The sequence below is a fragment of the Lagopus leucura genome, unplaced genomic scaffold (genome assembly GCF_019238085.1).
Source record: "Lagopus leucura isolate 7727_CA_CO unplaced genomic scaffold, USGS_WTPT01 Super-Scaffold_100159, whole genome shotgun sequence".
Lineage (NCBI taxonomy): Eukaryota > Metazoa > Chordata > Aves > Galliformes > Phasianidae > Lagopus > Lagopus leucura.
Window position 1 is genome coordinate 11637903 of NW_024962335.1, and position 26445 is coordinate 11664347.

Genomic DNA, 26445 nt, shown 5'->3' on the forward strand with positions numbered 1-26445 from the left:
AGAACATCCACTTCCTAACTGCTGTTGGAAGCCTGCAGCTGCCTGGGGCTTTGGGCTGAGGTTCTGGCTCCCGTTCCAGCACCGGGAGAAGCACAGCACCACTCAGTGCCAGTGACCAATAGTGGGCAATGACACGGCCACCTCCTGCGGTGAGTCTGTGGGTTTGGACACAGTTGTTGTGGCCGTCCCTCTGCACGCCAACCCCAGGCTCCTCCGGGGCTTTCTGCTCCTTCTGCGCAGCACAGGCACGTGGCTGGCACTCAGAGGACAGACTTTAAATAACCGCACCGCAATGACTCACGCGTCACCCCAGGCAGTCTGGCTGCCGGCTTACATAGCGTGAAAGCCGGTGATCTCTGGAAGAGGAGAGGATCCTACAGCGAGCAGCCATATGGCTCAGTTCCTGGCCAGAAGGTGGGAAGGGTGGACGTGTTTGGGGATGAGATAGGCTGGGAGGCTCCGTCCTCCTGACCTGCCTGCACATGCCACGTTTGCTCAGGAATTGCCCCGAGTCAGCAATATCTGTGGCTCCGAGCTGCACCACAGACAGAGATGGAGCACACAGCGCAGTGCCCAGCCCAGCATAGCAAGCACGGGGACCCGGAGCGCTGCTTTGCCTTCTGAAGCCCCCAACCCATCCCACAGCCCCTTCCCAGGAGCAGCACTTGCCGGCTCCTGGCTGCGGCAGCGCTGGGGACGGGCCGTGCCGGTTAAATGTCACGGCTGTGCTCGTTCCCAGCCAGCGGCCGTGCCCACGTGTCTCCCATTACGTACGTGGCTGTGCGAATAGGAGCCGGGGCGCCTCAGGCTCACGCGGAGCTGAGAATGACAGCTGCAGAAATGCAAAGGGGACTATTTTTAAAACCCCCCTCGCTCCTTCCCCTGCTCTTCCCGCAGCCTCAGCTGGGCCGTGCTGCCGTTCAGGCGCGGGCACACGGGGGGAAATTCCGGTGGCCACGCCACCACGGCCACGGAGGGATAAGGGCAGGGAAGCATCCTCCTCAGCCCTCCTGCCCTGCACCTTCCCACCTCCCCCGGGCCTCCCGGCCTCACCTGTCCCTCTCCTCACCCCTAAGTCGTCCTGTCCCTTCTCCCCGCCTTGCCTTGTCCTCCCCATCTCCCCCCGTAACCTTAGGAAGGTCACTCCCTCCTCCAGCCAGGGGGTTACCGCTGTTCCTCCGAGCACACGGCAGGAAGGATCTCCAGGGGGCGGTCAGGACGCTCCCCGGGCACCCAGCCCACCGCGAGCCGCGGGGAAGCGCCCTTGAAAAGCGCTGCGCGCTGCCGCAGCGCCTTCTGGCGGCACGTCGCCGCCATGACACCGCCCCGCCGCCATTTGGCAGCACCGACGAGCCCGGCCCTGGCCCTGCTCCCCCAGCCAGGCGCTGTGGAGGCAATCTCCGAGCCCTCTTCTGCCTCTTCCCTTTTCAGAGGGAAGGAGGGTCGTCGCCTGTTGCCCTTTTGCTGTTATTTCCCGGGGACGCCCCGCAGCCCCCTCATTCCAGCATAAATGGCCGACTTTTATCTTACATGCTCACGACTGGTTCCTTCCATTGCTTTTTCATTCCTTAGTCCAGCAACGATCTCCCTCCTCACCCCCTGAATGCCTTTCCCTCCCAGCCCTGGGACAGGGAGAAAGACTGAATCCTTTACTCAACCGCATCTCCAGTCTCCTGCCTCCTTCCACTGTGGGCAGTTTTGGCTGTAGTACCTGGTATACACACGGGGTCTCCAGCAACATCCTACCCAGGATTTGGGATGCTGCAAGTCCTGCTGCTTCACCAGGCCCACAGTAGGCTGCCTCCAGCTTTGCACATTAGCAGGGAAAGTATCAGCCTGCTCTTCAGTTACTTTTATTCTTCTTGTTTTAAGGGCAACAGGAAGTTGAAAACATTTTTGCAACCTGCTCACCCATGGATTTAGCATCTTAAAGCCCAAGTTGAGAGTTGTAACATTTGAAAGCTACATAAAATATTTGAAATGTACTCTCCAATGGCTACATCTAACTACATGTAGACGTGTGTAACTATACTAACTGTAACTACAGCTGTCACAACCAGCAGCAAGCAAGCACCCTGAGCTTGGTGTATATTTCTCTGTTGCATATTTCTCAATGAAAGCATTCCAGTTGCTATTTCAGAGCAGCAGAGGACAGATTCTTTCCCTGCTTCTCTGCAGATCAGAGGAGAAAAGAGGAAAATGGAATACAGTCCAAGTCCTGAAGTCAGCAGATCCCCCCAGCGTATAGCGGGAAGGAGGTTGAAATAAGAAGCTGGTTTTTTTTCCATAGCCACCTTTCAGATCACTAATGGCTACAAGTAGGAGAAAGCACTTCCATTTCCTGTAAGGAACTAGCAGTACAATGTTCAGAGCTGGCATGTTTAGAAACTTGTTCCCCACACATGCAAGAGGACGTACAATCACCCTGGAAAGAAGGCACTGTATTATCAACATCTGCACTGCTGCCAGCTGCACTTACAACAGGGAACAGATACCAAGCATCTCCCCCTGATTCTAGCACTGAGGCCAAGAAGCACTATGAGGATGCATCCAACACACCCTTGTAGCCACTCAGTTTCTACTGCAGTACTTTGTCTTGGCAATGTCACGTTCTTGGCCCACAACACACAGCACAGGTCAGGCCCCTTCCTCTACACAGCGTTTAGCTTTTTAGCTTTCCTGCTCAGATTGCCTGAATCGCTAATCATGTCTCAGGCAGATAGCCAGGGAAAAGCGACTCGGTTACACTTCCTTCCTTCTGCAAAATCACACCAATTCATTTGCTAATCCACCACGGTGGGTTGTAGATTGTCATCTTCACAGTCATCTTCGTGCATTCATTTCAGAATTACCCTTTTCAGCAAGAGGTTAAGCTGCTCTTCATAGACTTCATATAGTGCCTAGTCTGTACACCTCTTCCCTTCACAATCAGTGAACATCTACGTTTCCTGTTTGAAATCATTTCTTTCCTACCTGCCCCCACCCCCCAAATCACAAGGTACTCTCTTCATGAGATACTTTTAACAAAAGCAAAGAATCAAATCAACCTTACTGCATTCTCACGGTATGCTAAAATAGCCCAAATGCACTAAAATGCCAGTGAGCTCATCTTCCTCGAGAGCATACATCTCAGGTATGGGATGAGAGATCAGGTATGAGGTACATACCAGATCAGGTATGAGACACATCTCAGGTCATCTGTTATAGACTGCAAGAGGCCAAGGAAACTAAGCATCTTCCTCTGGAAAGTCAGCCAGACAGTGAGCGTATAAACGGCACTTCTTACCACTCCTTTCCCATTAGGTTGATCTTTACCTATCAACACTTGGAAGGAAAAAAAAAGAAAGCAGCAAAATTCAGGTTAAAAATGAAGGAATGGAAAAGCTGTCCTCAAATCCTCACAGATTTCTAAACCAATTAATTCAGAAAAGGAGAGCCAGATAGCAGCTACCTGCACACCAAATAGTTAACACATGGGAACAGCAATGGGGTCACAGAAGGCAAGCAGCTCTTCAGCATCTGCCATCTTCAGTGCAAACTGCAGGTGTAATACTGGCAGTTGTGTTCAGCACACAGATTGCTATCTAGAGAACAAAACTACTGAATCTCTGCGTAGTGGAATATACTTTTTATTTCTTAAAAAGGAAGGGTACTAACAGAATTTAATACAGTCAAAATTTTACATTTTAAACAAAAGCTTTTATTTTTCTTAAAAACCAGTTATGAGCAGAGAGGTGAGAGGATTGAAACTACTCACAGAATCCAAGCTGAAGACTTTGAGAATTCAAATCTGTGGTTTATACAATTTAAAAAGTGTAATAAATGGAAATATAAAATAATACCAACTCTGCAACAGTGAAATGCCCTTTCTTCATTTGATTGCTGTTTAAGCACCTTTATTTTCTTCTAACAGCTGCCAAGAGTGTGTAGGTTTATGTACAAAATAAGTAGTTTGGGACAAAAGATTCATATATGAATTAAAACCATTTATGGCGATCCAGCTTTACCCAGCCACAATACAATCTTTATTATTTCCTTTGTTTCTATAGAATCTCTCAGCCAGAATGATCTCAAATTTATTTCATGGGCTGCTCTGAAAAGCAGCTGCATTTATAGGAATTATTTAGACAACCTTCAGGAGTAGGCATCCAAGAGATTAGACAAGTTAACACGTAGTAAAACTAAGGTTCATTTGTCTCTCATATAAATACTGTGCAGATTTATCATCCATCCCATTGAACTGCTGGGACAGATCAGTGCCACGTCTGAAGCCAAATAAAATATTTTTATCCAAGAGGAAACAGAACTTTGGGCCAAATATAGCAGACAGAATTTCCCTCTGACTTTTTGAGTCTGAATGCCTTTGAAAAAGCCTTATAGGAACAGAATTTTCTGAACACCCTGCACATATGCTTAGCTATTTTATAGCCTAGAAACATGGGTGGGGGAAGGGAGTGGGGAAGAAGAGATCATCTGTACTCACTAGAAAAGATGCTGTAGCTTTGTTGTTTATGGAACACCACAGAAGCAGCTGATACCAGATAAAGTCCGTTCCAGTACAGCATTGAAGACAAAGAAGTTATGTTATGGCTGGAGAGGCTGTTATCACAGGCTGATCTCCTACTGAAGACTGACAGACCAGTCTCCACATCTCAAAGTGTTGGTGTTTCCTAACGGACTGCTTGTGATTAGAATCATTAAGGTTGGGAGGGACCTGTAAAATCATTCAGTCCAACCATCGACCCAGCTTGCTCCACTGTTCCTCTTTTAACAAAAGATAGAACAGGTCATGAAAGCTGATGGGTGTTCCAGCTGTGCAGCATCTGGCACAACCTCAACTCGTTAATTGCTCTCCCTCTCTAAAACCAAGACAGGGTACTCGTGTCATCTACGTACGTAACGCATCTAATAGAGATGTAGGCTATCCACGTTACAAATGAGCTTCAGTAAGTCACTCACTGTTTCATTGCAACTTGCTGCAGTCTGGCTGAAGGGTGGAGGCAGATCTGTTCAAGCTGAAAGAGGGAACAGTTAAAAAAAAAAACAACAAACAAACCAAACCCTTTCAGTTTCCTCAATCACTCAGTGTTATGAATCATTTAACACTGCCACTTTCCAAATGCTACTCACGCACAACAAAATTAATTGCTCAGCTAATGGGGTGGGAAGAACACAGTTACTGGTGCCATGGGTGACTACCCTTAAAGAAAGACTGGAAGAGAATCAGTTCCCTCAAATTCTCAGTTTCTCTGCCTAAGTAGCTCATTTATTTATTATTTTTTTTTAAACACATTTTGTCTTGATAGAAAGCATCACAACTAGACTAGAATTCCACAACATCGATCTTGGTTTTGATTTCTGTAGTTCTCTAGGAAAAAAATAGAATCGTCCCAAATCAAGCTACACAAAGCATTAACAATATCCAGGAATTACAATGGAAGCACTTATTTATTACTTCATAGAACAGATCAGTTTTAAAAGTGTATTTACACGTCCTAAGTTATACAAAATACAGTATTTCAATAGTCATGTTAATCACCATATTTGAGACAACTTCACATAAAAGTGCAGAGGATGCATCCTTCCACGATCCTGGCCAGCAGCAAGCGGTCGCCTGCAGCGTGACGGACCAGAGCTGCTCTTGTGCTCCCTGGGGAAAACAAAGGCCGCCATCCCTTCTCACCGAGACACAGCTGCAGATCTAAGGAAACATTCAGGCAGGTACACGAGCAAAGTTTGTTGAGACCCACAGACCAAAATCACATGCCTTAATTTACTAGATGGATGTGAAGTACTTTTTTTTTTTTTTTCTTTTTCTTTTTTTAATACAGGTGTTGTACAGCAAAGGGCTTCTGCTCATGCCTTGGTTGGGAAAATGACGTAACGAGGGTTTTGGCTACGTAACAGGCACCCAAATTACATCTAATATGAACAGCCTTGTAGCTACAACTGACGGTGTTAAGGACGCAATTCTGCGGCCGACTGCCCGGACAGAGCTTCACATTCAGAAATAGACCCTGTGAAGTCCACGCGGTTCTCTATGGATACAGGGCTCATCCCATGCACAACTGAGGTCTTAAAACACTTGGGGCCTCAGATAGTAATTTCTTCATGACACAGCACTATCAGTTTGCAGGGGCAAGCCAAGTCCTGGCACAACAGCACACTCAGTTCAAGCAATAGCTATTTGTTCATGCCTTTCTGCGGTAACTCTCCACCCCCATCTCTGTATTCCTTTCACTTCCTTCTGAACTGTGGGCATGAGATCAACAAAAGGAGATTCCCGAACCTTAAATAAGTTTCCTAAAACCTAAACAATCTTCTGTGGGATGGGGATCCAAGCTGCTGCAGAAATTTAAACAGCGAGGCTTTGGTTTCAGCAGCCTAATTTGGGTCAGTAACCTGTGGTACCATTTTCCCCACTTCCATTTTCTGCTTTACTTGACAGCTATTTTGATGTTTATCTATATATGTATCTCCCTCAAAGTATTCCCTTTCCCCCATAGTTGCTTCAACTTGAAGTCTCCATTCCAAAAGGGACTTCCTAGCATACTCCCATGTTAAAAATGAACATTCTGTATGACAAATCTGCATTACTGACAATTAAATCATGTAGTTTCTCAATTAGCATTTTGTTAGCATCTCCACAGAAGTTACGCTTACTCTTTCTACCTTCTTCCCATTCTTTTGCTGTGAATTTATCCATCTTCACCCTGTTGCAGCTATACAGTTCAGAGTAATCAGCTGAAAATCTAGAAAGCTAGCCAGTATCTTCCAGTAATGCAAGGGCAAAACAACAGCACTGACAAATTTATCTTGCTGCTTTTGGATTTAGATGTAGATTACTAAGAACAAAAAAGATCTATGCATTAAGATAAGTTTGCATTTCTCATCTCCTGCTTATCAGCTAAAACAGTGAGGGCAAATGAAATCCTGTCTGGGTTTTAAAGGGTGCAAGATACCTTCACTCTCACTAAAAATGAAGGCATCTGATCACAAGGAACAGAGCCACGTTATCCTGAAGAGGTTTACAAGGCTGAAGCAACAATATTCTCTTCTGTGCAAATCCATTATTTTTGGGGGGGAAAAATATCCCCCATACAAGAATGTTTTATTGAGCTGTGACTGCTGGCCTTCCACTGCACCCTTCACTGTGAAATACATTTATTAAAATCAGTAGGTAACACTGCAGGTAACACTGAAAGTGATTTTGACAGCTGAAATACCTTGGGCTTTCAAAATGCACAGCAGGGAAAATTGTCAGAAATTATATAAAACGTTACCAAAAGAACTGCAGAAAGCCACATAACATTCTTTTTAAGAAAAGAAACAAGTAAACAAGAAAAAGCCACAACGAAAAACATTCCTTCTCCCAGCATAAGTTTATACTATGCTTCTTAACCCTGTCCACAGCGGGGGAGGGAGGGAAAAGATTTCAGACTGTCTGAACATCAAAACTGCGTGAACAAATAAGAGAAGGATCGGTTTATGAACACGACACCTGCAATCAGGGATACATCTGCCTGATCCCAGCACAGGAAGCTCCAGAGCAACACAAATACACCCAGGGCTCCAGTGCTTGCTTAAAGCTTGATGCTCACCTCATCAGAACAAAGATTTTTTCCTATAGAAGTTAATGAGATCTTTGTTAATGGCTTCACTGGGAGCAGATCTTGGCATCAGGTGAAAGAATAAAATTCTAAGGACTTATTAAGTACCGAAATGCTTTGCTGCATGGAAATGCAACTGTGTGGATTAGAAGGTCACGTACAAAAGCAGCACTGCAATAAGTTTTGTGCATCACTTATTCATTGTCAATTTTTCTGTAGAATAAGACAACAGTCAATTGCCAGTATCAACAGTTTATGCACTTTGAAAGCTAGTGCTGTGCAACGGCTGTTTGATTTCAATGTATTTCTTAATCAATGTAGAGCTGTCAAAAAACAGCTCCCTTCAATGGCAATCCCTGCAGCGATGCTCCAAGATGCATTCCCTTTATTCCCTCCCCTTGGAGATGGTCCCTTTTTGGATGCAATGGAGTATATAGGAGTATAGGCACACTTACGGGCTCTATGTAGCACGTCCCAAGGTTAGAGAACTTCAGACGCTAACAGTGTCAATTCAGCATCTTTTAACACGTAGACTGAGCTAAAAGAATATTGGTCTTACAATCTCTATGGAAAACATATCCCAGCTATCATTTACAAATAGGACAGTCATCCTCGTCAAAGAAACAAGACTGCAAGTGAATCTTTCTGAAAGGAGCAGCACGCTCGGAAGCAGTTAAGCTCAACTTCCCAAGACTGCAAAAGCTGAGAACGGAAATGAGCGCTGCACGTCACTCTGCCGCCTGGCAACGCGCACACGCTCCTTTCGGTGTTATTACCTCCTCATCTACCCTTGAAGATGTTGATTCTTAACAGAAAAAAAGACATCTCCAACTATAGAAGATCAGTCACGTTTATCCTGAAGTGTGATTTTCCAGTTTTGCAACCTGTAGATACGTGAAACAGGATGTGCAGATGTGCACTGTTCTACAGGGAAGCACAAGAATTTACTAACAGTCTTCTCTGAAATAAAAATATATATATATATATAATGCACTGTTAGTTTCCACTGTATAAACCTTTGATACGACAGGAAAAGACAGAATTGCACATACTATTCTTACTGTTTTGCTGTTAAAATAGTGTGGCATACTGCAAAACCAGGTCCTGTATACGATGTATAGGCATTTAAAACATGCTCCTAAAGCAGTAAGACAGCAAGACCCCATGAAGGATTAGCAACTCCTTGCCCAGTTACAATATTCTTTGATTTAAGCAGGAAGCATGACTGTCAAGAATAGCCAAATCCAACTGGAAACGTAGAAATGATAAATGCAAAAAAAGAGTTGCTGTATTTACATGCTGTCAGTATCATCAAAGTAAAGGAAAAAGAAAAACAGGACATAGCAAAAATATCCATTTGAATCTGCAATATTTGCTACAGGTAGTGATACATGCTGATGTTCCAGCAACGCAGAGCTAAGCTATTCATCCATCTGAGGATGCTCAGAGATCACCTCAGAATCACAAGTTCTGATCATGCACTCAGTACAATTTTGTAACCAATGAAAGTTAAAAATACCTTCTCCACTCCAGATCATGGTCCATTACAAATAACAGGTCAATAAGTGCATTTAATATATATGCCCTTTACAAAGGTTATGCTTTCAAAAAAAAAAAAAAAAAAAAAAAATTAAAAAAAATTTACAAATCCTGCATTTTAATTTTTATTCTTTAAGTGAAGGTACAACATTATCTGCTGCCTTGCATCTTTTTCTCTTTGCCTTTCTGCTCTGAAGAGTGGTATCTCTTGGGTAAACACTAACTCAGAATACTTGCTCAATGTTGTGTCAGGTTTTGCTGGTAACTAGATGTGCCTCATAACTCAGGCACTTGTGCTTCTGAAAGCTTTTTGGGTTATTTCTCTTGAGGTGTGTGCTATTCATCAATCTCCAGGCACAAATACACCAAACATTCACTCCTGTCTTACAGGCTACAGCTCTGTGCTACTTTCCCAGAAAGCAAGTACTTGTTCTTCCCACTTAAATACAGCTCTTAACCTTCCTCAACATAAAGGTAGATTCTTGTTTGGCTGATGAAGCTATTACAAAGGACCTTCCACCTACTTTCCCCATCTTCTACACACAATAATCATCTCCACAATCTGCCTAAGCTTTCATCTACTCTCCCGCACCAGCACAAGGAAGGGTCCTGGTACTTAAGGTGTCTGCTGCACCTCTGCAAAGTCTTTAGCTGTTTCAGATTTGTCAAACAAATGAAATACTCTTCTGCCACTGCAGTTCTCATGTAGTCAAGAGAGGGCAAATTGCAGCATGGCAGCTCATAGCCATTGCTTTGCTGGCACTAATACTCACTTGGTAGCCTTACACTGCCAAAAGACATGGGGATCAGACCAGCACCTTGTCCATGACTGCTAACTCGTACTAACTCGTAACACAGGATCAGACTTTGTTTCAGAGAGATACCATTAAAAGAAAGCGAGCCTTGGAAAAAAAAAAAATAAAAAAATCAGAAGGCAGGTTACAGCAGAGTTTTTCCTCTGACATGGGTTGTTTGATAGAGATTTTCTTACAGGCCTTCATATGGCACACTGGGGTGCTTTCTGCATTGTTTCAATACATCTGCTGTATTACTCTGCACTGGAAGCCTCACACGTCACAAACTGCTGTCTTTGATTCTGCACTCACAATACTCCACAAGATGCTATGCTGTACCAGAAGCGAGCTGCAGCATTAGGTACAACTTATTCTACTGCAGGGGAAAGAAGTTTTAAAGTATAGCAGTTCTTAATATATACAGACACTTCCATTTAAATCTCTCTATTTTCTTCCACTCGAGTGCCAGAACAGTCACTGCTCACACAGGCTGTAAACAGACTTTGAAACATGAACTTTGAGTGTCTTGACAAAACCCCCAGTAAGTAAGCTTATTGTAGTTCATAGTTACAGTGAGAAAGACAGATAAGAAAGCCATATACAGAATTAAGGAGACTTTGCACTTTTCATCATGCCCAGCCCTGGGTAGTTCAGATGGGGTACTTGCAGGCAAGCAGGCAGGCAGGGTCATCGTCAGTTGTGTTGGGACACCTCAAAGATTTCACTGCTCACTCTGAAGACTGGCGATTCATGTGTGCTTTTTAGTTTCTTTGTTTTTAAAAGTCTTTAAAGTTGCATCACTCGGAATCAGATAAGTCACTTTAAACAAAGCAAAGTGTTAAGTGTGACAATTTATTTATAATATACTTCCCGCCATCACCACCACCACACACCACCCTGTGAAAGCAAATCCCCTGCTGAAAGGGTGACCATTTTTAGCATGTTTGAAAGAAATCAGACCAACACAGTACGAAGAGACACACTGGTCGAATTAGAACATAAAAAGGGGAGAGAGATCAAAGCATACATTTACTTTAACTGTACTGGATTAGCCTGCTTCTCCACTTTCTTAAGAAGTCAACGCACAATTGGTTTAAATTCATACCAATTTTTCCATTATGTTTAAAAGACAAGCTGGGCACAAAGTCTTTAGTACAGGAAAGAACCTCTGTTTCATTTCCCTCAACATTCTTTTCAGATTTCAAGAGGGGAACTGGAAACTACCCTCAACATCTGCTACCTCTTGTTCACTCCCTAATAGAAGCATTAGCCCAGGAAGCATAGCTTAGAAGTTCTGACATAACTGCCATCTTAAGATAGCTTCTCTTGTTCTAGAAGGGAACTTCTGCACAAACACTTCTGTTAAAGCTTCTGGTTCTTGCAGCTGGAGGTCATGGAGAAGGTCCCAACATCACACGCAACATAGTTCTCTTTTAGCAGCACATACTGTTGAAGCAGCACTTGGTGCTGAGAATGGATTATTTTCAAGAGAGCAAGTCTTGTATATTAATTTTCTATCAAGAAGCATGCTAGAGAGAGAACCAGCAAGCACAGAGTCCAGATACACTGCTACACAAGAGATATGGAGGTGTACTGTTGGTAGCTTGTTCCATAGCATATTTGGGAGGCAAAGGACCAAAACAAACAAAAAAAAACAACAAAACCTTGGTACAACAGGTAAGGTGTAACAAAGTAACAGTGGCTAATTTCTCTGTTTCTCATGCTACAGAAGATTTTCTGTAAAAATTTTAAAAGCAATTCCTTAACAGATGGGCCTCAAATTCAGCATAAGAAGGCAGACTTCTTTTTCCCCCTTACTCCTCAGTTATGATGAACATGCTGCTTCATCAGCAATTCAAGGAAGTCTCCCCTCAGGGAACAAAAAAATGAAGGGTGGTGGTAGAATTACAGCTTAAAATCCACAACAAACTATTCTGTAGTCATCTGTAAAGTGAGGGACTCCCTGCTGTTCTCTATTCTAGGCTCCTGGAAGTTACCCAGAATTAGAGCCTATCTAGAGGCTTGAGCAGTATTTTACCAACACTGTACTGACTGTAGTTTTCCTAGCGCTTAAGGTAGAGATCTCAGTTTCCACAAGAGATTGAACATTTCCCTGTCCTAAAGATTCTCTGTTCCTCTTCAACAGGAAGAGAGTGCTTTCTAGTGCCTCTAAATGGGAGAGGAAAATTTCATGATGCTGCACAGCAACATCTTAAAATGATGTTTCACAATTTGACTGGGGCAGGGAGGTGGCACACAGGTACAGAAGAGTAAGATTTTCTTGAAAACAAAAAAAAAGAAAAAAAGAGCCTAAGGGACTCTGGTCTTTGCTTTTTTCCCCTCCATTGAAAAAAAAAAAAAAAGAGAGAGATTAGAACAGAAAGCAAAAGCTCTGTCCAGTCACAAGGAATCCGTGTATATTCCTTTGGACAGGATAATCTGTTCTTTCGTATGACATCAGAAAGTGCTCTATTAGTGCTAAAGTTGTAAATACGGACACTAAGTTTTCGGGCAACATGATAATCAGGAAATGTGTCTGAATGTTTTGCCAACTTTTTTTTTTTTTTTCTTTTTTTTTTAAGATGCAAAATGGCAAAGCCTCCACAAAGTTTATTTCTGAAAGTCTCTACAGAAGGCAGAGAAGTCTAAGAGGCTAAAACAACGAGCCCTAACAAGGAAAAGGGGTGTGCTTACAAGGGTCCGTATCTGGTCTCGTATTTAGAAACAATGTTCTTGCATCGCCCCACTTCCTTGCGCAGCTCTGCAACCTCCGTCCTCAGGGCCGTATTCTCTTTCTCAAGGAAGGCTGCCCGAATTGTGATCTGATTCTCCTTTAATCGTCGAGCATCGCGGGAACGCTTTGCTGCCACATTGTTCTTCTTTCGTCTTGTCCAGTACTTTTCATCCTGGAGCAGAAAGAAATAAGACAAAAAAGATGCCAACCTGACATTTTGTATCAAATGAACACCTGTGTCCTATAAGGGCACTACACGCCATACTTGAGAGCTTCCTTCGTTGGTTCGTAAGGCTCAGATGCTAAAATATAGGCAAGAGAGCACTGTAAGATTTCATAATCACATGCAAGTCTTGCTTTAGCATAAACAAGATGCCCTCCTAGAACTGGGGAGAATAAAAGACCTGGCTACTAGGCTGTCCAATTGAAATCTGCTCGACTTAATTTCAATTCAAGAATGAACTTCCAAGAAAAATAGCCTGCTCTTGCCTGCTCAAAGCTACAGCGGGGCAAATACATACACTGGCCTTCAAAGCGCAGCCAATGTGGATGTGACCAGATAGTTCTTCTAATTTCTGTGTATATCATTTTCAGTTGCTCCTGCCTGGTAATTATCTCATGGTACTAAACCAGCAAAACAGCAAGAACAGTGGTTTACTTGTCAATTCTATTCCCGGCAATGCTTTTCCCCAGTCATGTATGTACAGCATGTTACCTTTATATGTGAGTGTGTTTGGTCAAAGAGTGAAAAATTTTGATCACAGCCTAGAGAAGTCTTCAGTAATAAATCTGTTACCTTTTGCTCATCTGGGACAAAAACCTTCTTTGCTTTTTTAATCATTGGTTGTGGTTTCAGGTCCTCTTCAGTAAACTTGTGCTTGCGAGGATTGAAAAGCTCACCACCAGGCACACTGGACAGCACTAAATCAGCAGGATCAGGATTAAAATTCACCTCAACTTCTACACAGTCAGGATCAATGGGGCTGGGTGTATTTCTCTCATTTTGCGGTGGGGATTCTGGCAAAAACAGAAGTTGCAACACATTCAGCAGGATGAAGAGAATTAACTCAGAAGCCACGCTGGATACCTCTGTTGTTGCAGCCAGCATTGAATAGCACTACCTGATATTTCTCTAATGCAATGCTTGGTACTGTATGTCCACTGTAACACAAGTTCCAGGACCATCTGCCAGACTAACAGACATGAGTAGACAGGTGTGGGACAAAAGCTAAGACTTCTTCAAAGTGTTTTTTTGCACTTGAGCACATTTAGGGTTGCTACAGCAAGTGTTTCTAAGCATGGAAATTGTATCAGCCTGAGATTTGTCACTTTGAAAACATCACAGAAAAAAAAAGCTTGCCCAAACACTGCAGTCCTAAGTCCTTCAAAGGTAAGACAATTGCATTACCAAAGGACTAAAGAAGTGTAGATTTGGTACAAATTTAAATACATGCTACAACCTTGCCACATGGGAACAGAAGAGCCCCAACAAGCTGCCTGACAGCGTTCACATGAACTTTGACATATTTATGCAACTTAGCAACTCAAGTTCATCGAGTTTGTAATATCAGTGCAACCTGAAGCAGAGATCAATGAACAAACCTTTTCATATGCCACCTGGAAAAAAAAACAAGCAAATAACACACCTTATGTCTTACAGAAAGAATTTCATGTTTTGCTTTTCGCACAGGTTCCCAGGAGGTCCTTAGCAAAATGCTTGCTGTAAACTCTGCTCCTGAAATAGCACTGTGCAAGTTTAGTGGCTAAGAAGTTTAAACTCCAAATCTAGCTCAAACCCTACTCATGAAAAGCAGAAGTCTCTCAGTACCATTTAAGTACATAGTTTTGTTTCTTTGTTCCTTCATTCTCTCTTCAAAGCAACACATAATATTAAACTGTACCATTAATAGACCTTTTCCAAAGGTCAGTTTGCCATTTTCACAGGCAAGCAAGGAAAGGCTGCCTTTTTATTTATTTTTTTTTTCCCAATTAAGCATTGTTATTTGAGGGACAAACCAAGGCAGTACAAGTGACTTGGCACAACCTATCAAATCTGTTAGAAGACAATCTGAGCAGCTGAATTCACAACACGCCCAGCTTCTCACCAAATAAGCAAAATTAAGAAAGCAAATTCTTTATGCTGGCATTCCAGCTCCACTGATTTCAAAAAGAGAAAGGCTGCATACTTGTAAACATTGACTCATTTCTCCAGCAAGGAGACTGAGGAAGACGAGAGGCAGCATCTTCATGAATTGACACACGGGCTACGCTGAGCACTTTCCTGTTACTTAGCCTGCCACAGCTAACAGCAATGGGTTAGCATATCTCCTCTTGGATCTAAAGAGGCACCTGCTGATAGCAGAACAATCAAAACAATTCCATCTACCTGTGCTGGAGGCTGCTTCAGATTGCTGGTAGACGGCAGTAGATGACGAAGACACAGGAGAACCGGTGGATGCACTGGCTGGCTCCTTTTCTTCCAGCTTAGCCACAGGCATGAGTGGATTCTGGTTCAAATCCAGGTGAGTAGGGCTGGAAGGAATTCCATTCTCTAGGAGAAATTCATCCAGATCCATGTACTCCAGATGGAATGACTCTCCATCGTAAGGAATAGTTTTGTCCCAAATAGGTGGCATGAGGGAAGCTGAGACTGCCATAGTGCTGGCAGCTGCCGCCTCATCTTCCTCAAGCTTTATCTTCTTCTCTTTATCTGAAAGATACAAGTAGGTCACTGCACAAGTTGCAGCTTAAAATAAAAAATTAAAAAAAAAAAAAAAAATCCCATGGAAGAAAATTCAGTAAACCATATTTCTGCCTCAAGACATGATCTGGAAATGCAGATGTTGAAAGGCAACATTTGTATGCAGCTCAGCATGGTGTGCTTTGCCCCCCTGCAAGGGCTGGACCACAGTTGAGTAGCCTTGAAGATCAACTCTCCTGTGAGAACTTACCAAAGTACACTATAATACTGCATCTGGCTTATTATTCACTAGCCACTGCAAAATAGACTAGTTTTGCTGCTGTGGGTGCATTTGTCTTTCCCTGACTTGTCCTGGAAGATGGGGAAATGAATGTCCTGACATAGAATTACAACGGAAGCCATTAAGAGAACTTTGAGGAAGCAGAGTAGTTTATTCTATGCACGAGGGAAAGAAGGTGCAGAAGAATAATTTAGATTGACATTCAGAAGTAAATAAGGGTTTTCAGACTGCATTTGAAAATCGGCTAGAAGGGTCCACAGCACATCAGAGACCCGGACCACTACTGTTCAGTATTGTAGATGCATTCCTTTCTAAAATGACTCAGCATGTCCACATAAAGTAATAGCTCCAAATGCTGTTCACTATAGATAGCTCAGTGTACCTACACACAATTTTTCCTCTTTGGGGAGATGTCTGATAAGGCATACTCCCACATCTCCACCCCCAAGCCAGAAAAGACTGATGAGCTCTCCATTTACTATGCTACAAAGCATGTAATACTGAAAAATGGCTGTTTCTACATTCCCCATAGCTACTGAATCTTCACAACTGTCTGGGACAGAATCCAAGCAGAAAACTCAAGTTATGGAATAATTACATAATTTAAGAGATAAAAATAAATCGGCAAAAAAAAAAAAGAGTCCAAGTTCTGTTCCTGATCCAGTTCTCCTCATAGCTATGCAATTCTACCTGCACTGCAAGGAAGCACTGCAGAAGCAATGTTAGGGCAGCGACTACTGAAGCCAGTGCTGCCATCAAAAGGAACAGTCACCAGGTGCAGCTGTACCAACTGGGAACTGCATCTTATCAAGGAAACAGATAAAATACCCACTCGGAGGGAACAAGGGCTGCAGGGAAGTACACTGGAGCACTGTGGATCTCCAGCATCTGCACACATCAGCCTAGCAAAACGCACAAGCCCTCGGCAATAGGATATTCCAGACCAGCTAAAATATACTAAAGGAGTATTCTACTTGATCGAGGTGGGAGTGTGGTTGAAACCGTGCTCTAAATCAGAAAAGCCTATTTATATAAAGCCTATTTGATAAAACTGGCATTCCTTCCACTGCTGCCTTAGCTGAGACGGAACTGAGATTGAAAGAGCTTTTTATGGCTCAAAGAACAGCACTGCCACACAAAATAAATTATCGTTTTCATCCACCATCCCCCGAACATTTTATACAAGAGATAGCTACTAATCTAAACACACAAGAAAATACTTATCAGCTACAGACTTGGGACTAACAATAAGTACCTAAAGGGTAAGCTTTGTCAACATCATCTCCTCGCAGCTATGGGCTGCTCCCCTCACAACTTCACACCGCTGCCTCTGAACTTCCACCTCCCAACACCTATCCCTGCTATAAACTCCTTGACTAACTTCCCTACCTTTTCCCATGCAAAGCAAATGTTCAGGTTAACAGCCACGATCCAAACTAACCGAATGTTCTAAACAGCTCGTACTTGAAGCAAGTAAAGAAATGCTGTCTGCTCTGTTTCACACACAAAGATGACGTCACTAGTGAGGCACACTCCACCAAATCAGAACAGCCATTTTACATCAAGCTTTTGAATCTAGGATAGTGCATTCCCGTAAGGTTTGCATATTGCCCAACACAACCACCCAGATTTGTACAAGGAGTGGCGTACAATCCCATAACAATACAAAACAAGTGACAATAATGCTTTCTTTATAAATCACTTTATTTTTTATCAACATGACAGACAACTTGTGAATGTCGAATCAAAGCATCATCACCCCTTGGTCTTAAAAACATCAGTATTCCATTATAAACTATGCAAGTCTTAACACAGACAGTAGTGCATTGGCATTGCAACATCTAACGCAACATCTCAAAATACAAAGCTTAGCTGTTGCATCTCCAACCCCTCCCTTCCCTCCTCTCCCCCCCAACCCAGAAGATAGATGCCATACTGCAGGCATGTGTGGCTCTAATAAGAACTTTCAGAGCCCCACAGATGTGCACCATCATTCTGCTGTACTTCAGTACCCCAAAAAGACCGCAACCCTTCCAACTTCCCCTTGCTATTGTCCCTGGCTCACATCAAATTAAATCCTTTCTTCACATGAGAGGACCACCTGATTCTTTTCCTTTTGCTACACGTTGAGAACTGGACAAGCACTGAGTCCCCAGTGCGGTCTTTGTTTAGCTACGCTGCCTCTTTCTCCACCCTCACTTCTAGCAGCAATATCTGAAACAAAATTAAAATAGCAGCCGTTAGCAGGCATACTGAGTGCCCGTGTATTTCAAACATGACGCATAAAAAGATAGAACTGTTGTGTGATCATTTTTACACTGACATTTTCCCACTGGCTTTCTTTCAATTCATTTAATCTTTATTTCCTGCTGCACAACATCCTGCTGGGTACACAATATCTAATGAAACACTAATTAACTTCTTGCATCTTGAGGTGAAAGTTTCCGCCTGCCCCAGCACAGGGACCTGAAACATTAATTCTCCAAATATATTTATAGTGTAAACAGGTATTACCTGACAGCAGAGCTGCAGTATCCTAAGAGGCTCCATTTGCAGTGATTCAAGGTCACCCTGGTAAATCTGGACTGTAGTTCTGCAGCTGAAAGCTCACGTCCAATTTAGTCCTCTCATTCTGCTACTATGACCTATTAACTAGCTTGTACATCTGCTGTTAAGAGAGGTCACTAGTTTACCTTAAATAATTCTGGCAACGAAAATCAAGAACTCCAGGTCACTAACAGCTGGAAACACTCATTTTAGCAAGCTGGAAAGAGCTTTATTGCTCATGCTTGTTTTTTCACAAGACAAGACAGATGTTTAGGCCACCACCAGTACCCACACTTTTGAGGAAGCCCCCCTTCATCAAAAATATTTTGCCAAATTATACAGAAAATGCTGTATAGTCCAAGGCTGATTCTTCCACAGATCTTCAGCCCCATTTGAGACAGTGCAACAAGATAGGTTTTAGAGTACTGTACTTCTGATGCCCATTACTGTGATGTTTGTTGAGGCATTCCTGCCACACCAGCATGCAACTGGTGATTAAGGCATCCTTTGGACTGGAGAGTATGCAGCAGTTCATTATTAATAGGCAGGACCTACACTCCTGCTCCAAAATATTAATCCTCTTCCCTTACTCCACAGACTTCATTATTTTAAATTACTGGGTTTTTTTATTTAACCCTTATGCTCTGCTCAAGAACAACTTACAAGTGCTGTTGCATATACTCAGTACATGGCAGAGTGTTCAAGATGATGGCATTCAGTTGGAACTGGATGTCCTCTGCTGTTGCTCAGAAGGATTAGAAAGCCTGCTCGCTTACTGGGTAGTCAAATTACCCAGGGCAGTTGGAAAACCCATAGGAAGCTTGTGCAGACTATAAATGGACACAACTGCAGCTAGTTGATACCATTTACCTCAAAATAATACAGCAAATTGTATATTGTCAACACGCAAAGCACACGGGAGCCTTTCTTAGAAAGCCTGCTGACACTTTGGTTCCATCCATGAATTGTAAAGGAACAGAAAATAAAAGAAGGATCCTCTGAAGTCAGTAGTTGCAATTGTACTGGCAGGTCTTTTGTAAAATTAAGAACAGTTACCTGCTAACAGCGGTGCCTTTTTTCTCTGTCTTGCAAACATGCAGAGAATTGAAGCATCGAGACCAAAACAAACAAAGCAACACGTTTCAGGAAGCATGAAATGAAATGACATAGTGCCAGGTGAATTAAAGGAAGCCCAGGGAGAAATTTAAGAATGGGAACAGTGTGAACTTCATCCCAGTGTGAATGGAGAGGGGTAATCAGAATTCAGCGGGCCCACCAATAAGCTTAACAGGGTCATACTGTGTGCCTTCCCAAGCTGGAACAGGGTCATCTGGTAAGGGGAAAAGAATCCAGTGCTTCTCATTCTAGAGCAGTGCAAGGCATGAAATCCTTATTTGTTTTAAAATTTCACAGCTCCAAATGCTGGACGTAGATAACAAAGCAGCCGTATCCCATTTGGTCACCACACACCACCTGAGGTTGTTTCTGATAGCACTGTCACCTCTGAAGGGTATTGGGTGAGGATAACAACCTCAGCACTGCCATAACATTGGAGATTCAAAATGCACTGCAGCATCCTGTGCCATAGCAACACGGCCAACCTCTATCCGAGGCTGACCTTTCTATTATTATTATTATTTTTTAAAGCAGAAAGGAGAAAAAGGTATTGGCCAGAATCACGAGACGAATAGGTTTACGCAGTACCGTGCAAGGATAGAAAACGCCAACGGCTCTGAACTGGGAAGGCTGCAGCCAGCCCTGTTTGCACAACGCTGCCCTCAGGAGCAGAGGAGCCCCGGCCGGGCAGGACGGCGCAGGTACCGGGCACACCCTTGGGGATTAGGCTCGCTTAGTGCCTAGAGCAGACAGAGGCACCTGAAGGCTCCTTCCAGCCCAACTTTGCTGCAACGGAGGCGGCCGCCTCCCGCGGCACACCCTACACCCCTCCCACCTGAAGCGTTTCTCCCCGCCTCGACGCACCCGGAGCGGCCCCAACGTCTCCACCCGGCACGCTGCGGGGCTCGGGGCGGAGAGAACGGGCGCAGGGGGCGCCCCCCGGATCTCCACCCCCCCAACCCGCACCGGGCCCGCCCCTAAGGCGGGAGGACGGCGATGGCAGAGGGAGGGGAGAGCGGTGGAAGGAGGGGAATGGGAATGGAGAGAGGGGAAGCGGGGGGGCTGGGGTGCCGCGCGCTCCCGCCGCCCACGCGCGCTCACCCAGCCTCGCGTCCCGCGGGGGGTTCTCCATCAGCTTCTTCAGCACCAGCGGGAAGGCTCCCGCCAGGCCCTGCTGCTCGGGCTGCTGCGCGACGACCCCCGCGCTCCCCCCGGCTGCCGTGGGCTCCGCTGCCGCTCCTCCCGCCGCCGCCGCCGCCGCCTCCTGGTGCGCGGCGCGGCCGGGCATACTCCCCGCGAGCCGGCGGGCGCCTGACGGGCTGTCAATGGTCGCCGACGGCCACGGCGTGCGGCGCCAGGCTGCTGCGGCGGCACCCCGGGACCCAGCGACACCGAGCAGCTGGAGCGGAAGGGCGCATGCGCCCCCGCCTCTCGCTTCAATATTCACGAGCGCCGCGGCACCGCCCACCCGAGCCCTCGCGACTCGACCCGCCCTCCCCGCGGCGCCGATTGGCCCGTGCCGCTCTAGGGGCGGGACCTCGCCGCCGGGCTCCGCCCTCCCCGCCCCTCCGCGGCCGGCGCGGGCACGCGTCCCCCGCCCTCCGGGGCACGTGCAGGGGCAGGCTGCGGCGGCTCGTTAGCATGCGAGGCCCCGCCCCTCGCCCCTCCTGTAGAGCGCTGCGTCACCGCCAACTGCTCCTAAAGACGGCGGGAGGGGCGGACCGAGTCCGCGCGTGGGCGGTGGAGGAGCAGCGCCTGTCGCGGGGTGGGCGCGCATGCGCAGAAGCGAGAGATTCCCCCCCGGCGCACGCACACGGGTATCTGGCCTTCGGTAACCGTTAGCGGCTGTGGAAGCGGTATGGCCGTGAAGTGCTGTCGCTAGCCCTGATCTCCGCGGGTCCAGGCCCGCCGTTGGGGAGCTGCATCACAGCAGCGGTTGCTGTGGGCCGAGGCCTCGCCCTGGCAGGCAGATCCATAAATATCCCTTGTCTGGAGCCCGGGATCGCCGTGCCCAGACGGCCTGGATTTAATCTCCCTCTGCCCTACATTGCAGTGCGGCCGCTGCGTGCCCCACATAGCGTGAGCAGCCAGGAGGGACGTCAGCTGCCCTCAGTGGTCCGGGCAGGGCCTGCCTTCTATTCCAGCGGCAGGGATTCGTGCTGGGATTTAAGCTTCTGAAGGCGCAGGGAGATGTGTGCGTGCCAAGTTCATCCCCCAGAGCACAGGCAGAGCGTATGGAGCTTCTGCCGAACGAGCAAGCTCAGAGAAGTGACAGCAGCACAGACACAGGCCTCTGCTACCAGCAGCTGCTGCCTCCTGAAGGCTCTCACTGAAGGCTGGCTGCAGCAAACCTGCCCGGTGTTGCGAGCAGCCGGAGGAACGGGCACACAGCCCCTCTGCAAGAGCCCCGGCTGCACCCTGCAGCACCAAGGCTGAAAGGGCAGAATGGTTCTCCCCCCTAAAAGGGCCTTATCCCTCCTGGCAGACAGTAATGCTGCCTTGCTTCAGCTGCACCTCTGCAGACCTCCAGGGCAAAGGCTTCAGAAATAACTTCAGACATCGTGGTTTCAAAGCACAGCTTGACTTGACCCTTTCTAATAAATCTCAGTGGTCACGGAGACACAAAATCAGGTCTGAATTCCTCTCCGCATGCCCCAGAAGAAAGGGACAAGATTGGAAGTGACACATGGTAGGTGCTCCCCACTGATACCTCACTGCAGCAAGCCCTTGTCCAACTCAGAGGGACATGGAGCACACTCTACCCTAAATGCCAGCTGCTTCTCTTGCATAGGCTGGAGATAGAATCTCCTTGACAATGCCAGCTCACATGGAAGGCCACCTGGTGAATGTGGGATGCTGGAGCAGTGTGGGTTAACATATCATTGCAGCTGATAAACCCAGCTGCAAAAGCATGCAGAACAGGTCATGCTCCATTGCCTGGTGTGCTCCAGGGCTGCCACGTGCCTTTCACAGGCTCCTTCTGCCTTGCCAAGCTCAGCTGGCAGAAGAAATAATCATATGAGTAGAAGAGGGATGGCACTTCACACGGGACAATGAAAGACAGATGTCAGACCACACAGGACAGAGGCAGCACATGCAGCTCAGCAAGGGGCAAGTAAAGGTTTACAGTAAAGCCCTTGCCCAGGAAACAGCTAAATGGTAGGTGGTAATAAGAACACAACCTAGCAAGGCTGGGAAACAGCAGCTTCTTATGAATAGGATGAGGGGACTTGGCCAAAGTGGGGCAGGCTGCAGGCTCCCCATTCAGCTACAGCTCTCTGGGTTGCTTTGTTCCATTGTTGTTGTGGCTGCAGGCCCCCAGGGATGATGCTATGTGTCAGTACAGTACATAGCTCCTTCAAGGAATGTGCTCTGTGTGCATCCCCCCCTACAGATCTAAATGGCAGCTACTTTGCTGGGTGACGTCTGTGTGAATGGAGGTTGCTACATCCACTCAGCAGCCTTTCCTCCAGGGATTTTCCGTTTAGATTGATCATGCTCTTTCTCCAGCCCATTTCCACCCCAGCTAAATAGTTGCTGAAGCTAAAGTTCACTCTATGCTGCCACTGCCTCGTGACTGTGCATGGGGAGGGTTCGGCCTGCACAATGTTAGCTGTTCTGCCTGAGGGCAGGAGGTCCTGGGGAGCATTCCTGTGGGTTCCCTCTCACAGCACCCTGCCCAGGCGTGGGCTCTGCCCCACCAGCAAGGAGGGAGGTTGCTCTGAGAGCTTTTCCTTACTGCTTCAAGGGAGTAGGGATTCAAGTTGCTGCCAGCATGAAGTGGACGTTGCTCCCTCAGCTGTACCTTCCTGGTTGAGTTGGGATCTGCCTGGATCTTTACACTTGGTATTTTGCTCTGCAGCCGAGGAGGATGAGAGGGGGACAATGAGATGTGAGGAGAGGAATGCAGTGGCCTTGGCTGTCACTGTCGGGGACAGATGATGCAGAACAGCCCAGCTTTGATGCAGCAGGGAAGGAAGCAGAAAGCAGCCCAGTGCTAAGCACAGGGTGGGACATGTCCAGCAAGCTCTGCTGGGAGGTCTGAATCCTCATTTCAGACACAGGGCCAAACAAAAACAGAAGAGGGGTGTGTAGGTATGGAGAGCCGGCAGGGAGAACAGAACTTTGTGGGAAGCAGGACGTGATGGGAACACTGGCCGCAGGAGGGAAGCGGCACAATAATCACAATTCTGAGGGTTACGTGAGGTGATGCTAAGAGGCAGGGTGGTCCCAGGACTGAAGAGGAAAGCTGCCACAAGACAGCAACTTCAGTTGCCAAATAAGCCACATTCAGTTAAAATGAAATTATTTCCTCTGCAAATCATTGATCCCCAACAGTCCCTACTCCTACTTGCCAGACAGACCAATCTTGCCAGCACTCCCGCCTTGGATTAGTTCAATCCACCTGGCTGTGGAGACCAGAGGTCTCAAAGGGCCAGCCATACTTCAGCAGAGCCCCAGCAAAGCTCTGTGCCGTGTGAGCCACCTCTGTCCATTACCAGTTGCCTCCCAGCCAGGTCTGCTTTCCACATGGGCATCAGTCGGCCCTGAAAACATGACCTGCTTCCAACATGTGGCTTCATATCATGTGGTATGTAAGCACACCAGGTAAAGCACGCCAGTCAAAGTCTCAGCAAAGGAGTGAGCCAAGCAAGCTCACAGATGGGAGGAATAGAGTAATGTGATAAAATAAGCCTCTGGAAGGTATGGGCATTTCCCCTTCCCTTTTCCCACAGTGTTTGCTGTATTTCAGCAGGCAGCTGCTTTACTGCCACAGCATTCTTCTTTCCTGTTGACAACCAGGGCAAAAGGAAAGCTCCCCTCCGCACTGTGGGCCTGGCTTTTCTGCTCCCAGCTTGGGTCACGCTTGCCCTCAAGACTGCGAGCTGTCTGCCTTGTCCTCTGGCAGCTCCCTGCCCAACAGCCAACTCAGCAGGAGTTCTTTTTGGTGAGTTCAACTTGCTCGTGCCTGGACATGAGCGTATGGTGCTGAGGTGTTCCCACACACTTTGCTAGCACTTGTCAGCAAACATTACAACACAACAACCAAAAAACAGCTTGCCAAGGGCATGTGGCATCCCATCCAAAACCATCAAGTCCGTGGGTTATATGATGGGCGCTTGGAGCGTGCCCAACAGGAGAGAATTGGTCAGCCCAGAAGAAGCACAGACTAAACAACTTCTTGGATCATTTCCATTTGTTTTCTCGGAGGTTGCAGAGAGTGGGAAAGCCTAGGAGTACCTGAGTGCTCTTGCAAAGAAAACACAACATTTGCTTTGTTCTGTACCTCAGCTTCTAACCGATAAACAACTGCAGCATCATGCACAAAGTTTGCACAGAATCAGCCAGCTGGGCACCTCGCCCCAGGCAGTGCACATCTGGGGAGCAGTAGTGTCCAGAGACTGAGCACTCATTAACCATTACATAGCACAGATAGAAATCCTGGAAGTTGCTCCTATGTGAGCACAAAGGTTTGTACCCAATTCTTCCCTGCTCAGAAAGCTCTGAGGGCGCTCAAGAAGTAGCTGAGATTAAAAGGATCAGGAGCTCAGCACTCCTGATGGATTTTGTAATCAATCCATCATCACTGCTGTTTCATTCCCAGCTGCACACCACATTCACTCCCAGCACTCCCCAGCTCACTTGGTGAGGCAGCACACCCTTGAAAAGTTTGCAGTGAACAAACTTCTGCTCGCTTCTCGCATTGCAATTTATGGAGAAAAAAACCAGACTCCTAAGCGTTCCCTCCGTCCTACCTGTCATTTTGTTGGTCCAGGGTAAGGAGTACTCCAGCAGGGACTTCAGGACTTCGGGAAAGTCCAGGGCAGCGGGGCCCCCAGGGCTGTTGCAGACTGACATGTCCTGTGCCGGGACTGCTCTAGAGAGGCCAATGGAGTGCCAGCAGCCTGGCCGCCAGTGCCGCAACCCACTCGCCTGGACCTCACGAGAGGGGTTTGGAGGCACCCGGAGCAGGCTTTGCCAAATAACTCCGGCTGAGAAAACCCGAGGAGGAAAGGAAGCAGCTTGGTGGAGATGCAGTTTGCCCAGCTGTCTTCACCTCCCCCACTCCCACTCTGAAGTGGCCAATTGTGGAAATTGCTTGCAGCCTAGCAGGGCTGGGCCGGGCTGCTGGCCAGCACGGTTTTACAGGGCTTCTCGCAGCCAATCCGACTGCGAAGAACTGGGCCAGTTATCTAACTTTGAAAAGGCAGCACCCTTTTCTTTCCCAAGGTGTTATAATAAATACAAACATTGTGGCTGTGAGCACAACAGCAAATGGATCTGTGGAGCTATGAGCTGCCCAGCCTGCCCCACGGAGACATACACATCGTGCCTGCATCTGCCTGCTAACTTTCCAGCTGTCAGAGAGGCAGATAGTGCCTGTTTTTCTATGATGTAACACTTACTGTGTGTCCATGCTAAGTCCCTACTGATTAACAGTGAAAGGCATCTTCCTTATCAAGTCTGCATCAGGCACAAAGCGCAGAATTTCTCTTCAGAAGCGACACAGAGTTTTATTGGAAATCCAACAACCTCCTCTCAAAGCGGTGATGTAAGGCAAGTTCATGTACCCTGAGAGTACTCTGATAACAGCTGGTTAGGTAAGATCTGCAGCATGCAAGCCCCTTCTATTAGTGAAGGATTTTTTTTAGTGTGGAGAATCGACAGGAGACAGGAAGAAAAAGATCTGATCTTCTTTATAGGGATCTGTCTTGGCAAGGAGCGGCTTACACGTGCTGGGGTCTTCTCTTGCTGAGTGCAATAATGAGAACAGAAGTGCCTTTGTTTCTTTTTGCTCCTGACTTGCAGCGGTTTGAGTCATAGAATCACCAAGGTTGGAAAAGACCTCCAAGGTTATCTAGTCCAACTATCCTGCTATGGCCAGTACCTCCTCACTAAACCATGTCCCCTAGCACAACATAAGTGTTTCTTCAACACCTCCAGGGATGGTGACTCCACTGCCTCCATTGTCAGCCTGTGCCAGTGCCTGACCACTCTTTTGGAGAAGAAATTTTTCCTAATATCCAACCTGAACCTCCACTGATGTGACTTGAGGTTATTCCCTCTAGTCCTGTTGCTCACATTTGTTGCTTTGGCAAATTAGGTTTGTTGGGAGGAAACTG

The 26445-nt window shown here is 46.4% G+C and overlaps 1 protein-coding gene across 2 annotated transcripts; it reads right to left on the minus strand.

Annotated features, from left to right (window-relative positions):
- Window positions 1–3677: 3677 nt before the first annotated feature.
- On the minus strand, window positions 3678–25405 carry TEF (TEF transcription factor, PAR bZIP family member). Of its 2 annotated transcripts, XM_042889748.1 has the most exons (5): window positions 25078–25405; window positions 15064–15387; window positions 13474–13694; window positions 12638–12849; window positions 3678–10762 (listed from the first exon to the last, which is right to left on the minus strand). In XM_042889748.1, exons 1-5 carry the CDS (start codon window positions 25178–25180, stop codon window positions 10741–10743), a joined length of 882 nt encoding a protein of 293 aa, XP_042745682.1. In that variant the 5' UTR covers window positions 25181–25405; the 3' UTR covers window positions 3678–10740. The 2 variants fall into 2 exon arrangements, with proteins under 2 accessions (XP_042745682.1, XP_042745683.1); XM_042889749.1 differs by lacking the exon at window positions 3678–10762 and having other exon boundaries at window positions 10782–12849.
- Window positions 25406–26445: the final 1040 nt, after the last annotated feature.

Excerpts from the sequence above, each read along its gene's own strand:
- TEF (XM_042889748.1), bottom strand. The coding sequence starts at position 25,180 with ATGTCAGTCTGCAACAGCCCTGGGGGCCCCGCTGCCCTGGACTTTCCC. Across the intron at positions 15,388-25,077 it reads CTGGACCAACAAAATGACAG|ATAAAGAGAAGAAGATAAAG; the intron begins GTAGGACGGAGG and ends TGTATCTTTCAG. Across the intron at positions 10,763-12,637 it reads GAGACCAGATACGGACCCTT|TGACTTATCTGATTCCGAGT; the intron begins GTAAGCACACCC and ends CTTTGTTTAAAG.